Source organism: Megalops cyprinoides, chromosome 7, assembly GCF_013368585.1.
Source record: "Megalops cyprinoides isolate fMegCyp1 chromosome 7, fMegCyp1.pri, whole genome shotgun sequence".
Classification (NCBI taxonomy): domain Eukaryota; kingdom Metazoa; phylum Chordata; class Actinopteri; order Elopiformes; family Megalopidae; genus Megalops; species Megalops cyprinoides.
The window spans coordinates 1486705-1503596 of record NC_050589.1 but is presented as its reverse complement, the minus strand read 5'-3'; the positions used below and the strand labels follow the sequence as shown (position 1 = coordinate 1503596).

General features: G+C 51.3%; 1 protein-coding gene across 4 annotated transcripts in view; it reads left to right on the top strand.

The window, feature by feature from the left end:
- Positions 1-1967: 1967 nt before the first annotated feature.
- LOC118780866 (RAF proto-oncogene serine/threonine-protein kinase-like) overlaps positions 1968-16892 on the top strand; it is an 18317-nt gene continuing 3392 nt past the window's right edge. Inside the window, exons 1-12 of one of the 4 annotated variants that reach the window (XM_036533608.1) lie at positions 1968-2549; positions 8618-8832; positions 9268-9380; positions 9856-9955; positions 10055-10212; positions 11299-11391; positions 12474-12588; positions 15149-15173; positions 15307-15419; positions 16119-16236; positions 16421-16505; positions 16652-16828. In XM_036533608.1, coding sequence (XP_036389501.1) covers positions 8644-8832; positions 9268-9380; positions 9856-9955; positions 10055-10212; positions 11299-11391; positions 12474-12588; positions 15149-15173; positions 15307-15419; positions 16119-16236; positions 16421-16505; positions 16652-16828 — 1286 coding nt within the window. In that variant the 5' untranslated portion in view covers positions 1968-2549; positions 8618-8643. Of the gene's footprint in view, positions 2550-8617; positions 8833-9267; positions 9381-9855; positions 9956-10054; positions 10213-11298; positions 11392-12473; positions 12628-14223; positions 14344-15148; positions 15174-15306; positions 15420-16118; positions 16237-16420; positions 16506-16651; positions 16829-16892 lie in introns of those variants that run through there. The other 3 variants (XM_036533606.1, XM_036533610.1, XM_036533609.1) reach the window with 3 other exon arrangements.

Genomic DNA, 16892 nt, shown 5'->3' with positions numbered 1-16892 from the left:
AGAGCCCCTCACTCAGGATGGGGGAGACTGCCCAGAATGCCCCTCACTCAGGATGGGGGAGACTGCCCAGAATGCCCCTCACTCAGGATGGCAGGAGTTACTGTAGGTGTTTCTGGGTTTAAACCCAACAATCCAAAGTAAACAACAGGTTTAACAACAAAGAGAGTGAAGTCTTTTACTATTTATTAAGATGACCCTACAAAACCAGATGGTGGCGACATTGTGCGTGGAATTTTCATATTTAGTATGCCCTTTGGGAGAAACATGCTTGTTTGGGTCCTTGTGTAAGCCACATAATTCATTGAAAATGTATACACTTTTTCGTTTTACAAAATTAAAATAATAAGAATAAAAAGAGGAACCACTGGCTTGTGATAATATGAAATATAGTTCGCAGAAAGTCAGTTATACCGTATGGTCTTATAACCTTCTTCCTCCAATCACAAAGATGTGTATAGGTGATACAGTAAAATAATCCGCAGAGTGCTCTTCTCAGGCACAGGTCCTTATGTCAAAAGCTTAACTCGGATTTGACAACGCAAATATACACGTGATGAACACTGCAAAAGCATTGGCTATTTATATTGGAAAGAACCACCTGGATTTGATCAACTGCCCATGCAAAAAAAGAAGTCAGCATTGCCATGTCGCAATTAGCCTGTAAATACTGTCTTTATAACTACGTAGCCTATCGTCTCAATTTGGGCTTATGCCACTTGCCCATCCACCTGAGATAAATATGAGTTGGTCTGTGGAGCATCTGCGCCTGCTTGCTCGCTCGCTTGTTCACTGCTTGCCGTCTCCCAAGGCCAGCAGCTCCAGTTTACGCCCGTGAAAAGGCGCTGAGTTACAGCTCGAAAAAGCAGGAGCAGCGGCCAACCCCATCCATGGGCAATTTAGACTCTTTTTAGGGATGCTCAAGCACACCTAAATTTCATCTCAGCACCCCTAAATAAATAATTAAATAAATAAATATTAAATTATTATGTTCTGAAATCATTTTAGCCCGCTAGCGTTAGATTTTGCGAACGTCTGTTACAGGCGGGACAAACAATTACAGGTTCAAATGGCTTGATTAAACATACAGGTTTCATGTCCAGTATTCTTTATAAAGTCATGTTACATACAGTACAGAGGCTACATACAAACTGGTAATTCATTAAAAGTATTATTGTTGTAAATTAAAATATCATATATAGAAAAATATTAATGTATTAATTGTTATCCACTGAAATGGGTGATTTAGCAGGGGGCTTGAACACTTTTGCAAGGCACTGTATGCATGTCACATTCTCATTAGGGGCTGAGCCCCCTGAAGGTCTGATCCTAGAATCGTTCCTGACTCCATCGGCTGTGTATACGAAATGATGCAAGTGCGTTTCCTGTACAAGTGAACTTCTCAAAGTCAGGGGTAAATCCATTTCAGAAAAGACTGTTAAAGGAATCACTGCATACTGGAACCGGTAGACCCTGAACTGGGGATCCGAACCGTGGCAAAGATTGGCAGCCGTCCAATCAGACGACTTCTTCGTTCACCTCCTTATGTCATCAATCCAAAAGTTAGCATGAAGTCATCAGGCAAGTGACACGTCATTTCAACACTTTTGGCTACCTGAACACCGTCAATTCGTGAAAGATCTTACTATTCGCACCCGCAGTTTATTTCATTATTTGGAAATCAAATACGGTCATTTGTGCTAGAAAAAGCTAATATGATATTCATACTACAGTTAAACCTATCAGCAGGTACCGAGGTTAATTTCCTGACATCGGTGATGTGTTCCAATGGTCACGTTTCTAATTATTTATGCAAACAGTAATTACTGCCAGAAACGTAATTAGAAACGTGACCGAAATAAAACGCACTAACTCGAGCGACGTGTCCCCAGCAGTGCTGAGTGGCATTTCTGTCCCTCCGCACTGTAGGGGGGTCCAATTTCACACACCGGCGTCAGAGAGGCGCAGTGGAAGGGCTGTAAGCCCCTACAGCGTCACAAAACGTGTACAAACTAGTGGCGCTGTCTGTGTTGATTAAAATGTCCGAATCATGCAGCTTCAGGGCTGGACTGTAACTCGTCAGAAAAAATAGAGAAAGAGGAAGGAAGACGTCCAGTGACTCGCAATAATATGAGATCTCGTCGCAGCGTTTGCAGAAAGTCCGTCCAGCTTCTCGGACCAGAAAGTGCGCGACGGTAGAGAGTGCACGGGAGTGTAAGCGAGCTGGATTTTTTAACTCGTGTTCGCATGTGACACAGAAAGATGTTGCGTTTTCCTAAAGAAGGCCGTGCAACGACCGAATGATCATTCTGCAGAGGGAGGGAGTCGGTACTCATCGCAGAAACTGCGCCTGAAACGAACCTCGGGAACCAAAAGAAAAGAAGGCTTTGGTGAGCTGTGGGAGCGCCGAGGCCGAATCGCGTCTGCCTTTCACACTCCGTGTTGATCAGAACAGACTCTCCTCCTCTGCGGGTCTGAAAATATGATGATGTCACCGAGTCGCCGCTTTTTCTTTCAGACATGGCGGAGCTGAAGTTTTCAAACTTTCCTTGGTAAGTTTTCACTTGCGCCGTGATGCATTGCGACTGTTACAGTGAACACATTTATCGTCTTTTCGGGGATGGCTTTGATCTGTGATTTTTCCTTTGATTGTATTTGCGATTTAAACCTAAAAGACTTTCTGTAGTTTAGATTGAGCTGCTGAAGGAGGAGTTTCGCCCGTTCGGAAAAGGGCCGTAAATTTGTGTCAGGAGTCGGAATGGAGTTACAGGGCCTAATGAAAGAAACGCGATTCGCAAACTTTGTCGCGTTGTACAAAATTAGCTGCTGTTTTGCTTCCCACAACGGTGTTGCCTTCCTTTAAATGTTTTTCGTAAACTAAAGGAAACTGATTGTATGTTATTGTTGGACATAAGAAAGTAGCTCACAGTAAAGAACGACCTGATCTTTAAACATTGTTAGTGCGATAAGCAATGGTAACATTTATTCACAGGTGAAATGTAGTGGAATAATTTAGTCACTATGTCGGCCTGCTGTTACAGATGGCATTGAATGATGGCGCATAAGCTGTACATTTGTATTGGGTGAGATCGAGTTACATGCTAAATACTAGAGATACATCCTCGTCGTTTGACATAACATATGAAGCTAGGTAACGTTAACGAAATATAATCGTTGTGTTGCCAGGTAGTTGCTCTGATAAAAGTATTTTTTTTAGTTCGTCGTCAGTCGTTGCCAGTTACAGCAACCTTAACGGAGCTTTGAACATCGATTTCCAGTTCTCTACGTTTGAAGTCGCAATTGACCCGTCAGGTTTAACCTTGTGCATTTTGGAAGGAATCATGGGCCACGAAAGAGACCTTTCTCTCTCTTTATGCATGTGTACGTTAAAGAGAAACACATCGATTCTGGCCATATGTTACTCATAATTGTTATGTCAGTAGGAACCGTGAGGTTTATTTTGATTGACTCATCTTTAGTTACTTATCGTGACGCACTCCACCGACAATAAACGCATAAGCACTACATTGCCTCATCAGCAAAATGGTTGGTTTGAAGTATTTAATGGAAGTCCCCTAGCGAAAATCAAGAAAAAGAAAGACAGAAAGTAAGTAATAGTCCCTGTTTTTCAAGAGGATGCCTTCATAGCATTGGTATGTTGGAGGATGGACTAAGTCAGCACTTGTTTGCCCGCCAGTGTGCTGACCGCGGTGTTCACAGCTAGAAATTCGTTAACCCGACGTGACATTACAGGCAATCAGGCAGTAATGTGAAGGGGAAAAACTGCCTAAGTCTGAGATGCCATATTCTGCCTTTGAGATAATCTTCGCCAGATCACCGCCAGTCTCTCTGCTTCGGGCTGTGGTCTGTCGGTTTGACTGCTCATTGGGCGCGGGAGTCCCTTAAACTTCCTGCTTATGATGCTGCATCTGAAAGCAGCCCTTCAGTGCGCCTTAGCTTAGAGTTCAGGGGTCGGAGGGCAAAGGTGAAGGAGGAACACCAGGATAATTAGGGTCTGCTTTTGGTACAATGCAGGACAGATTCTGTGCAGATTCGGTGATCTTTAAATGCCTTTTTATCTCCATTTATTGTGCTCAGAATGACAGCCAATCCACATACCTTACAAATAAACCATCTCTTTGCACATGCATGCGTGTTTGTGTGTATGCATGCTTGTTAATTTTGTGTGTGCATGTGTGTGTGGTGCATGTGGTGCGTGTGTGCATGTGTGTCTGCGTGTTGTGTAACATTTCACACTAAATCAGCCTTTCAGATGCTGGTGTCCTGGCAGGGTTGCATCATAGCACTGGGTGGTTTTGCTCTGTGGGCGGGGCCTATTCTTTATTTGTTTTCTTTTGGTGGGCCTTGTTACATTTAATCCTGAAAGTCGTTCTGATTGGAGGAACTAAGCCTCTTTACACAAAACCAGATTTTGACCTGCCTCTTTGGTTGCTCTTTGGGTGTCTCATGTCCATATGCTGGAGGATGATGGGCTCAGGTGTGTGCAGGTGAAATCCCCTGCCCTGAGGCTGTTATTGCTGTGTTCTGTAAGGTAACTAGTGGGTCTGAGGTAGAAGTGACTTATGGACAGAAACTTCATTCATTTACAATGTCTGCAGATGTGTCCACAATGATAGCTGAGTGTGCATATTGGATTTTTAAGAACATGAATATTTATCCATACAAAGCTCATCTACCTGTCCAGAGGTTTGTGTGTGTGTGTGTGTGTGTGTGTGTGTGTGTCTCTACATGTGTGTTTGTATGTGTGTGTGTGTGTGTTCGTGTTTGTGTATCTGCGGTTGTGGGTTTGACCTGAACAGGAGGAGAGCTTTCTCTGTTGTAGAATTAGGGTGTTGCTGTGCATTCAGCAGACTCATCTGAAGCATGCATGTGTGTGCGGGTGCATGCATGCATGCATGTGTGTGTGGGTGTGGGTATATGCATGCATGCATGTATGTATGTGTGCGTTGCACTGCATTGTCTGCAGAACCGTACGCACACACGCTGGGTGAGCAGCCGTGAGTTTTCACCACCCCCTGCTGGCACACCCCTGCCGAACGTGAGAGGTAGCTCATAGGAGGGAGGGGTGGTAGGAGTCACCTGCTGCCTGGTGTGTGGGGTAATGTCAGGTCACCTCCGTCACGGCCGCTGCGACACGCCCCCGTCCACAGCAGTGTCAGCCCTGCCACCCACTACCTGCCCAGGTTCAGAGATCTCGAGGGAAGATCAGGGTGTTGGCCAATGTGAAGTCTCTCCTCTGTGGACGCCCCGGTACAGTGATGGGGACACTGTTCTCTGTGAGACACTGTCTTTAGGCGAGATGATAAAACCAAGGTCCTGACACACTGTGGTCATTAAAGGTTCCATGACACTTATCGAAAGAGCAGGGGTGTTGGGCAAATTCTCAAACTGGCCACCTGCCCCCCCCCATACATTCCCACACCTGCCATGTTTCTTCAGGTCCTCAGTGTGAAGGGGAGAGGGCTCAGCTTACCCTCCTGCTCAACCAAAGGGTAATTAACCAGGGGCAGGGCTGGTGTCCTGCTGGGGGTGGCTCGGGGGGGCAGTCGGGCGGGGGGGCGCTGCCTGACAGTTCAGCAGGACAGCCCCCTGCATTTTCGAGAGGGGGAGGGGTGCAGGTGAATGGTGCTCCAGGGGCTGGAATAGACAGGTCTCAACTGGCAGTGCAGACTGCCGTGGTCAGAACCTCAGCCAGGTGGGTTATGGCTGGTGGCCCAGGCTGAGTCGGAGGCCAGAGTTCCTCTGTAGGAAAAGGCTCGTCAGGATTTCATTAATTTCAGTCCATTTCAGCCTCTGGCTGTGGGTGGCACAGCTCAGGTGCTCTCAGAGTTGGTTCAGGTTAAACCTGCTCCAGGTGACACTGTGTTTAGGTTTGTACCTGCAGGCACACTCCCTCATAGGAATGCGGTGGTCTGAGATTGTAATGTCTCTGGGCTCTCTCTGATTGGCTAGATGCATGTCTGGGCTCTCTCTGATTGGTTAGATGCATGTCTGGGCTCTCTGATTGGTTAGATGCACAGGGTGGTTGTCTGTTGGTCAGGGCTCCTGGGCCCTGTGTTTGTGCTCCAGGCGCAGTGACAGACATGAAACTCCTGCTACTGTTTCCCTGCAGCTCAGAGTCCTGTGGCGCAGGTGGGCTTCAGCTCAGAGCCCTGTGGCGCAGGTGGGCTTCAGCTCAGAGCCCTGTGGCGCAGGTGGGCTTCAGCTCAGAGCCCTGTGGCGCAGGTGGGCTTCAGCCCAGAGACCTGTGGCACAGGTGGGCTTCAGCTCAGAGCCCTGTGGCTCAGGTGGGCTTGAGCTCAGAGCCCTGTGACGCAGGTGGGCTTGAGCTCAGAGCCCTGTGGCGCAGGTGGGCTTCAGCTCAGAGCCCTGTGGCGCAGGTGAGCTTGAGCTCAGAGCCCTGTGGTGCTCCTGTGCCTGTGTTTCTCGGGCACAGGGTTGCGTCATCTCTGCGAGCAGGTGTGGGCAGCTCCTGTTTCTGCTGCAGCGCATCTGCGGTCTCGCAGCATGACTGTGCATACCGAGGTCTGGCAGCAGAAGCGCTGTGCTGGTTAGCACGCCGCGGTCACAGAATCTGCGCTGCTCGTTTCCTGCGTTTCGTGGAACGCCTTCAAGTGCCACCAGATAATGAAGAGACATATTTGCAGGGTTTTCTAAACTTGGTGTTTCCGTTGCTGTTACCATGTATGTTATCTCTAAATTAGTCAGTAAAAGTAGTCTATTCTAAAGCAGCAGGCTTTAGAATAGACTACTGAAGACTACTTTAGCATTCAGGATGAAAGAGGTCAGCTTTGGCACAGAACGCTCATTCTAAAGTTCAGTTGCAGGCTGTTTTTTTCCATAATTGAATGAAAACGTTTTAGGCAGACGTGCATGTTTGGGCCTGTGTGTTAGGATCATTCTGCTGTGGGAGGTCTGATAAAGGATTGGGAATTTCCATTTTCTGTGCAGATATGAAACGGGACAGTCTGCAGGAAAGTCAGCAGGAAAGCTCAGCTGATTCATACACATGCTGTCCTCACAGTGTTGCAACACTCAGGCTGATACACGCTGTAGTGTCACAATACACAGGCTACAGCTCGGCCCCGGCCGCCGTGGGTTTGTGCGGAAAATCGATGTGATTTCTGGCGTTATGATGAGAGATGACGTTCGATGTGTGCTTCTTTCACACACTTCTTTATTCCCCCTCACACACTTTTCTTTGCCCCATGTGTAGCATAATGGTTAAGGAGCAGGACTCGTAACCGAAAGGTTGCCGGTTCCTTTCCCTGGTGGGGCACTGCTGCTTGTACCGTTGGGCAAGGTACTTAACCCAAAAATTGCCTCAGTAAATATCCAGCTGTATAAATGGACAACATTGTAAAAAAACTGTAACTGATGTAAGTCGCTCTGAATAAGAGCGTCTGCTAAATGCCAGTAATGTAATCTAATGGCACCTGCTCGCCAGCCAGCAGCTAGCCCACCCACTGGAATGTAATAGCTTGGTGGCACTGCAGTCACTCTGATGCAAAGAGAAGCTCCTGTTCTCTCGTTTTCAGAAGCTGAGGATAGTGAGAAGCTGCTAATTTTAAGTGTGTCAAACCATTTGATGTGGCATCCTTTTTGAAGTGACACTTCCTGCCTGACGTATCTTTTCATCTTCACATTGACTGAAAGTGCAGAGTAGAGAGAGAGAGAGAGGGAGAGAGAGAGAGGGAAAGAGAGGGAGAGAGAGAGAGGGAAAGAGAGGGAGAGAGAGAGAGGGAAAGAGAGGGAGAGAGAGAGGGAGAGAGAGAGAGGGAAAGAGGGAGAGAGAGAGAGGGAAAGAGAGGGAGAGAGAGAGAGAGAGGGAGAGAGAGAGGGAAAGAGAGGGAGAGAGAGAGAGAGAGGGAGAGGGAGAGGGAGAGGGAGAGGGAGAGGGAGAGGGAGAGGGAGAGGGAGAGGGAGAGGGAGAGAGGGAGAGAGAGAGAGAGGGAGGGAGAGAGAGAGAGACACAGAGAGAGTGAGCTGCGGCCTGTGTTTCCCTGCAGTCCTGACAGCGCTCTGATAAGGCTGCTTCTTGGCTAGATGTCATTGTTTGGGAGGAAGTGGGGAAGTTGTGCAATTCTCCCATAATGCCTCTCTCTGCTGCGCCCGCCTGCCTCTCACTGACAGCGGGGTGCTGGTGGTGAGATGGTGCCCATTAAGACCTGCTTGCTAATGGAGATTTCCTGTCCTGTCACTGTTCGCTCAGATCCAGTGAAGTCCAGTCATGCTTTCTTAGTGTCATTTAGACCAGTAGGTCCTGCTGGGTGTAGACCTATAGCTCTGTTTCTGAACCAGAGGTGTGCACCTGTAGCTGTTCCTGGATCAGAGGTGTGGACCTGTAGCTCTGTTCCTGGATGAGAGGTGTGGACCTGTAGCTCTGTTCCTGGATCAGAGGTGTGGACCTGTAGCTCTCTTCCTGGATCAGAGGTGTGGACCTGTAGCTCTGTTCCTGGATCAGAGGTGTGGACCTGTAGCTCTGTTCCTGGATGAGAGGTGTGGACCTGTAGCTCTGTTCCTGGATCAGAGGTGCAGACCTGCAGGTCTGTTGCGTTTGAGAAGCATTAACATGGTGACTGTCCTGTCTGTCCTGTAGATGATTAGGCCCAGCTGTCTCTGCTAATGGAGCACATCCAGGGAGCCTGGAGGAGCATCAGTAACGGCTTTGGGCTGAAGGACGCTGTGTTCGAGGGCTCATGCATGTCCCCCACCATCGGCCATGGCTTCCCCTTCCAACGCCGCCCCTCAGACGAGTCCAACAAGGCCAGCAGCACCATCCGAGTCTTCCTGCCCAACCAGCAGCGCACTGTGGTGAGTCAGAGCGGAGGGTGGTGAGTCAGAGCCAGGGGGCGGCGAGTCAGAGCCAGGTGGCAGTGAGTCAGAGCAGGGGGGTTGGGGGGGTGATGAGTCAGAGCCGGGTAGCAGCGAGGCAAGGAGTCAGAGCAAGGAGTCAGTGTTTGGGGGGGGGGGCAGTCAGTGTGGGCTACAGAAGGTGAGGTCAAAGGGCAGACTTTGAGTGAGTCAAGGTGCAGCTGCCCCCTCCACTAGGTGGGGCTGTACGCCCTCTGGCTGGAGGGCATTACTGTGTGTGTAGAGGTGGATGTTAGTGTGTATGTAGAGGTGGATGTAGGTGTGTGTGCAATGTGTGCTGTTCTGAGGCTTTAACCAGCTCTGTATGCGCACAGAACGGGTGTAGACAGGCGCAGTGAGACTGTTCTGGGGTCAGTGTTGTCCGTCTCGCTGCAGGTGAACGTGCGGCCAGGTCTCACCCTGCACACCTGCCTCATCAAAGCACTGAAGGTGCGCGGACTCCAGCCGGAGTGCTGTGCTGTGTTCCGGCTCCACCCAGGACAGAGGAGGTGCAGTACTGTACACACAGACACGTACGCACACGCACACGCACACGCACACACACACACACACACACACGTACACGCGCACACACACACACACAGATACACACACACACACACGCACACAGAGAGATACACACACATGCACACACACACACACAGATACACACACACACAAACACACATGCACACACATGCACGCACACACAGAGAGATACACACACGCACACACACACACACACATGCGCGCACACGCACACGCACACACACACACACACACACAGATACACACACACACACAGAGAGAGATGCACACACATGCACACACACACACACACACGCACACAGAGAGATACACACACACACGCACACAGAGAGATGCACACACATGCACACACACACACACACGCACACAGGCGTGCACGCTTGGCTGTGCTTGGCCCTGCTTGGCTCTGACTCCTGTTTGTTTGTGGCTGTGCAGGAAGACCCGGGTGGACTGGAGCACGGATTCCGGCTCGCTGATCGGAGAGGAGCTTCTGGTGGAGGTGCTGGATCACGTTCCCCTCACTACACACAACTTTGTGAGTTCCCCAATCGCGTCCCACAGTTCCTCAGTGTGTGTGGAGCTCCTGCTGTTGGGAGTGACAGAGGCTTGATCTGGTCCGCTCGGTTCTCTGCAGGTCCGGAAAACCTTTCTGAAGTTGGCCTTCTGTGATATATGTCAGAAGTTCCTCCTCAATGGCTTCCGCTGCCAAACGTGTGGCTACAAGTTCCACGAGCACTGCAGCACCAGGGTGCCCACCATGTGTGTGGACTGGAGCAACATCCGCCAGCTGCTGTGAGTGTCACATGACTCGCTGTCTAATCACGCTGCCCGCTGCTGTGTCACATGACCCTCTGTCCAATCATGCTGCCCGCTGCTGTGTCGCATGACCCGCCGTCCAATCACGCTGCCCGCTGCTGTGTCGCATGACCCATTGTCCAATCACGCTGCCTGCTGCTGTGTCACATGACCTGTTGTCCATACGCGCTGCCCGCTGCTGTGTCACATGACCCGCTGTCCAATCATGCTGCCTGCTGACATGCTTTCCTGCTGTCACTGCCAAACTGTTCTGTTCTAAAATTTAAAATGTTCTCATATCATATGGAATTAAATGTAGAAATGATTCAGGACTTAAGGAGTGTGTGTGTGTGCGCGTGTTTGTGCGTGCGTGCGTGTGTGTGTGCATGTGTGAGAGAGAGTGTGACTCTATGCGTGTGTGTGTGCATGTGTGAGAGAGAGTGTGACTCTGTGTGTGTGTTTGTGTGTGTGTGTGTGTGTGTGTGTGTGTGTGTGTGCATGTGTGAGAGAGAGAGTGTGACTCTGTGTGTGAGAGAGAGAGTGTGACTCTGTGTGTGTGTTTGAGAGAGTGTGACTGTGTGTGTGTGTGTGTGTGTGTGTGTGTGTGTGTGTGTGTGTGCATGTGTGTGTGAGAGAGAGTGTGACTCTGTGTGTGTGACTCTGTGTGTGTGTGTGTGTGACTCTGTGTGTGTGTGACTGTGTGTGTGTGTGTGTGTGTGTGTGTGTGACTCTGTGTGTCGTGTGTGTGACTGTGTGTGTGTGTGTGTGTGTGTGTGTGTGTGTGTGTGTGTGACTCTGTGTGTCGTGTGTGTGACTCTGTGTGTGTGTGTGTGTGTGTGTGTGTGTGTGTGTGTGTGTGTGTGTGTGTGTGTGTGTGACTCTGTGTGTGTGTGTGTGTGTGTGTGTGTGTGTGTGTGTGTGAGAGAGAGTGTGACTCTGTGTGTGTGTGTGTGTGTGTGTGTGTGTGTGACTCTGTGTGTGCGTGTGTGTGTGTGTGTGTGTGCATGTGTGAGAGAGAGTGTGACTCTGTGTGTGTATTATGGGGCTGAATTATCTCTGAAACGGGCTGATATTTGTGTCCAGACTCTTCCCTACTCCTGGAGAGAGTGGAGGGCCTGTTCCGCCGTCCCTAACCTCCCGCCGTGTTCGAGAGTCCCTCACCCGCCTCCCAGCCAGGTGAGCCCTGTGACACCACTGCTCTGTGCCCCCACTCCACCCCTCCCCCAAACACCAAACCCTACTCCACCCCTCTCCCCAACACCAAACCCCACTCCACCCCTGTCCCCCCAACACCAAACCCCACTCCACCCCTCTCCCCCAAACACCAAACCCCACTCCACCCCTCTCCCCCAAACACCAAACCCCACTCCACCCCTCTCCCCCCAACACCAAACCCCACTCCACCCCTCTCCCCCAAACACCAAACCCCACTCCACCCCTCTCCCCCCAACACCAAACCCCACTCCACCCCTCTCCCCCAAACACCAAACCCCACTCCACCCCTCTCCCCCCAACACCAAACCCCACTCCACCCCTCTCCCCCAAACACCAAACCCCACTCCACCCCTCTCCCCCAAACACCAAACCCTACTCCACCCCTCTCCCCAACACCAAACCCCACTCCACCCCTCTCCCCCAAACACCAAACCCTACTCCACCCCTCTCCCCAACACCAAACCCCACTCCACCCCTCTCCCCAACACCAAACCCCACTCCACCCCTCTCCCCCAAACACCAAACCACACGCCACCCCTCTCCCCAACACCAAACCCCACTCCACCCCTCTCCCCCAAACACCAAACCCCACTCCACCCCTCTCCCCAACACCAAACCTCACTCCACCCCTCTCCCCAACACCAAACCCCACTCCACCCCTCTGCCCCAAACACCAAACCCCACTCCACCCCTCTGCCCCAAACACCAAACCCCACTCCACCCCTCTCCCCCAAACACCAAACCCCACTCCACCCCTCTGCCCCAAACACCAAACCCCACTCCACCCCTGTCCCCCAAACACCAAACCACACACCACCCGTCTCCCCAACACCAAACCACACAGTGTTTCCCTCCAGAGACCCTGCCTGCAGAGACGCATGCTCCGTGTCAGAGTCCCCCGGTCCGAGTCCCCCGGTCCGAGTCCCCCGGTCCGAGTCCCCCGGTCCGAGTCCCCCGGTCCGAGTCCCCCGGTCAGAGTCCCCCGGTCAGAGTCCCGCTCTTTGCTCTGCTCTCCCGACCATTTCCTTTGCTTCACCTTGCAGCCCGCAGTACAGACACTCGAATCCCTACGCCTTCAACGACACATCTCCCTACCCACCATCAGGGGGCGCCCTCTCCCAGAGGCAGAGGTCAACGTCCACGCCCAATGTGCACATGGTCAGCACCGCCCTGCCTGTGGACAGCAGCATGATCGAGGTAAAGGCCGTCTCTGATTGGCCCAGAGAGGCGACCTTAGAGTGACCGCAGGGAGAAGCCCATATGACTGTTCTCACACCTCAGCAACTCCAGGCAGTATTCTGTGATCTCTCCTCTCTCTGTGCAGACATGATCTCAGTCTTTGCAGTTTGTCTTTAATTTGGTCCTTTTCTTTCCTGCTTGGTTGTTGTTTGCCGCTTTCTCTGCTTTGAAATCTTCACTGGGGATTGAATACCTGGGTGTCACAGTAATGTGTGAAATTCGAATGAGAACAACTGTCGTAAAAACTGAGGTGAAATTAAAAGTTAGCAGGGTCTGAAGGGACACCCAGGTATCCCTCATTTTTCCTCCTCTCCCTGTCTTAATCCTTCTCCTCTTTCCCTCTCTCTCCCTCTCACTCTTTTCTGGTTCTCTCTCTCCCTTTTTCTTCTCTACATCTGTCCCTCTGTCTCTCTCCCTCCCACTCTCTCCTCTCTGTCTATCCCCTTCTTTCCCTCCCTCTCTGTCCCCCTCTCTCTGCCTCTCTCCCTCTCCCTCCCTCTCTGTCCCCCTCTCTCTGCCTCTCTCCTTGTCCTTCCCTCTCTCTCCTCCTTGCTCCCTCTCCTTCCCTCACTCTCTCTCCTCTCTGTCTGTCCCCTTCTTTCCCTCCCTCTCTGTCCCCCTCTCTCTGCCTCTCTCCTTGTCCTTCCCTCACTCTTTCTCCTCTCTGTCTCTCCCCCTTGCTCCCTCTCCTTCCCTCACTCTTTCTCCTCTCTGTCTCTCTCCCTCTCCTTCCCTCCCACTCTCTCCTCTCTGTCTGTCCCCTTCTTTCCCTCCCTCTCTGTCCCCCTCTCTCTGCCTCTCTCCTTGTCCTTCCCTCTCTCTCCTCCTTGCTCCCTCTCCTTCCCTCTCTCTCTCTCTTCTCTGTCTCTCCCCTTCTTTCCCTCCCTCTCTCTCCCTCTCTCTCTCTGTCTCTCCCCCTTGCTCCCTCTCCTTCCCTCCCACTCTCTCCTCTCTGTCTATCCCTCTCCTTCCCTCCCTCTCTGTCCCCCTCTCTCTGCCTCTCTCCTTCCCTCCCTCTCTCTCTCTCTTCTCTGTCTCTCACCCTCTCCTTCCCTCACTCTTTCTCTTCTCTGTCTCTCCTCCTTGCTTCCTCTCCTTCCCTCCCACTCTCTCCTCTCTGTCTATCCCCTTCTTTCCCTCCCTCTCTCTCCCTCTCTCTCCCTCTCTCTCCTCCTCTCTCCCTCTCCTTCCCTCTCTCTCCCTCTTCTCTGTCTCTCTCCCTTGCTTCCTCTCTCTCTCTCCCTCCCTCTCTCTCTCTCTCTCTGTCTCTCCCCCTTGCTCCCTCTCCTTCCCTCACTCTCTCTCCTCTCTGTCTCTCTCCCTCTCCTTCCCTCCCTCTCTCTCTCTCTCTCTGTCTCTCCCCCTTGCTCCCTCTCCTTCCCTCACTCTCTCTCCTCTCTGTCTCTCTCCCTCTCCTTCCCTCCCTCTCTCTCTCTCTCTCTGTCTCTCCCCCTTGCTCCCTCTCCTTCCCTCTCTCTCTCTCTTCTCTGTCTCTCCCCCTTGCTCCCTCTCTCTTTCTCCTACTCCTCTGTGTTGTGGGCTGGTGGGGAGTAGTTAGATTGCCTGAATGCTTCTCCCAGCTCCTGGTGCCGCTGGTTTTGGCTGAAGAGAAGAGTAGGTATGGCTCGCTTCTTCAGCTCTTTAACTGAAGGCCCCGCAGAGGAGCTTGAAAAGGTTAGGAGTGAGACCCAGTCGGCCTGACTGCTGCCTGACCTGTCAGACACTGCACTGCTGCTGACAGAGTGTTTCACTGCCCGCAGCACGCACACACACGCACACACGTGTGCGCACGCACACACACACACAGGCACACACACCGTGCATGTACCTAAAAACACATATATGCATGCACGCATGCACAAACACACAGACACTTGGCATGCAACACACAGGCATACACACACACACACACACACACGGCATGCAGCACGCAAACACACACACGCAGCATGCAAAACACGTAACAGTGTTGGATCATCCTCAGTCTGTGTGTTAATTTAGATCTAAATTTCTGTGCACACAAGACTGTACAAGAAAAATCTTTCTCATTTTTCAAAGACTGAAAGTCATTCATTTCCTTCTGATGAATTTGCCATTTAAAGAAAATATACCTAGCATAGGTCATAAGAAAAGTGTTTTGTTTTCATGTTTTTTTTTCCTCATATAATAAGCAAACACAGAAAAATGTATATCATTATTGTGATTTATGAAAACCTTACAGTGTGGAAAAATGAGAAATTTGTGGCATCACATTTTACTTTTGCATTTTAGTATCATGTGAGAGCTTTTGTCCAGACAGCTCCTCCCACTTCTGTGCTGTCTTGGTGTACTATGTGTAGTTTCACAACTGATAACCTGTTTTCCTCAGAGATATTTCCTGCTTCTAATGGTGTATTTGAAGATTAAAGTGTGCCATTTATGGAGTTTATTCTTGGCTTCAGCAGCAGAATGTGTGACCATGTAACTCTCTCTTTCCTAGGATGCCATACGAGGTCATGAATCAGGTAAGGCCACAGAAGCGCCAGTGACGTTGTGAAGTTGTGATGCTGGTTAGTTGAGAGGATGGGTGTTAGCTTAGGAGAGCTGCGCTCTGCAGAGTCTGACCCTGTGGGTGTCTCCCCCGTTACTCTCATGCAGGAAGCCCCATGAACCTGAGCCCCACAGGATGGTCCCAGTCCAAGCCCGCCGTGGCCACGCCCAGGGAGCGGGGGTCCACCTCCGGCACACACAAACACGACAAAAACAAAATCGTGAGTGCCGCTCTGAGCTGTTGTCTCAAGTCGGGAGACATCTGTTTGTCTGAGGCAGCAGATACCTGTCTGACAGGAGAAGCCTGTCTTCCTGTGTCAGGAGAAGCCTGTCTGTCTGTCTGTGTCAGGAGAAGCCTGTCTGTCTGTCTGTGTCAGGAGAAGCCTGTCTGTCTGTGTCAGGAGAAGCCTGTCTGTCTGTCTGTCTGTGTCAGGAGAAGCCTGTCTGTCTGTCTGTCTGTGTCAGGAGAAGCCTGTCTGTCTGTCTGTCTGTGTCAGGAGAAGCCTGTCTGCCTGTCTGTGTCAGGAGAAGCCTGTCTGTCTGCCTGTGTCAGGAGAAGCCTGTCTGTGTCAGGAGAAGCCTGTCTGTCTGTGTCAGGAGAAGCCTGTCTGTCTGTGTCAGGAGAAGCCTGTCTGTCTGTCTGTCTGTGACAGGAGAAGCCTGTCTGTCTGTGTCAGGAGAAGCCTGTCTGTCTGTGTCAGGAGAAGCCTGTCTGTCTGTGTCAGGAGAAGCCTGTCTGTCTGCCTGTGTCAGGAGAAGCCTGTCTGTGTCAGGAGAAGCCTGTCTGTCTGTGTCAGGAGAAGCCTGTCTGTCTGTGTCAGGAGAAGCCTGTCTGTCTGTCTGTGTCAGGAGAAGCCTGTCTGTCTGTCTGTGTCAGGAGAAGCCTGTCTGTGACAGCTAACCCATCTTTCCCCCCACAGCGTCCCAGAGACAAGAGGGACTCCAGCTATTACTGGGAGATCGAGGCCAGCGAGGTGACGCTGCTGTCGCGCATCGGCTCCGGCTCCTTTGGGACCGTGTACAAAGGGAAGTGGCATGGTGAGTCACCTGTGTCCCACCTGCCCGTTACCATAGCGACACCAGGTGCCGAGCGGTGTCGCTGAACTGCTGAAACATCAGGGACACGGTGTTCAGTGTAGTCTGTTGTCTGTGGTGCTGAGTGCAGTCTATAGGAGCCTGTTTTCTCTGTGGTGGTAAGTGCAGTACTGCTTGGTTTTGGCAGGTGACGTGGCAGTGAAGATTCTGAAGGTGACCGACCCCACGCCGGAGCAGTTCCAGGCCTTCCGAAACGAGGTGGCAGTGCTCAGGTGAAAGAGCCGAGGAGGGAGGAGTCACAGTGCTCAGTGCTGATTTAGCTGCCCTCCAAAGCACCGACTCATCCCTGTGCAGATTTAGCGTGTTCTTATGAGTGCTCTTGGATAACCTATGGGGTCTCTCCCCCTCTCTCTCGCAGGAAGACCAGGCATGTTAATATCTTGCTGTTTATGGGCTACATGACGAAGGAGAACCTGGCCATCGTCACGCAGTGGTGTGAGGGCAGCAGCCTCTACAAGCACCTGCACGTCCTGGAGACCAACTTCCAGATGTTCCAGCTGATCGACATCGCCAGGCAGACGGCACAGGGCATGGAGTGAGTCCGCAATGCGGTGTCACGCTGTGACATCACTCCCATCCTGCACTGCTCCTCAACGTCT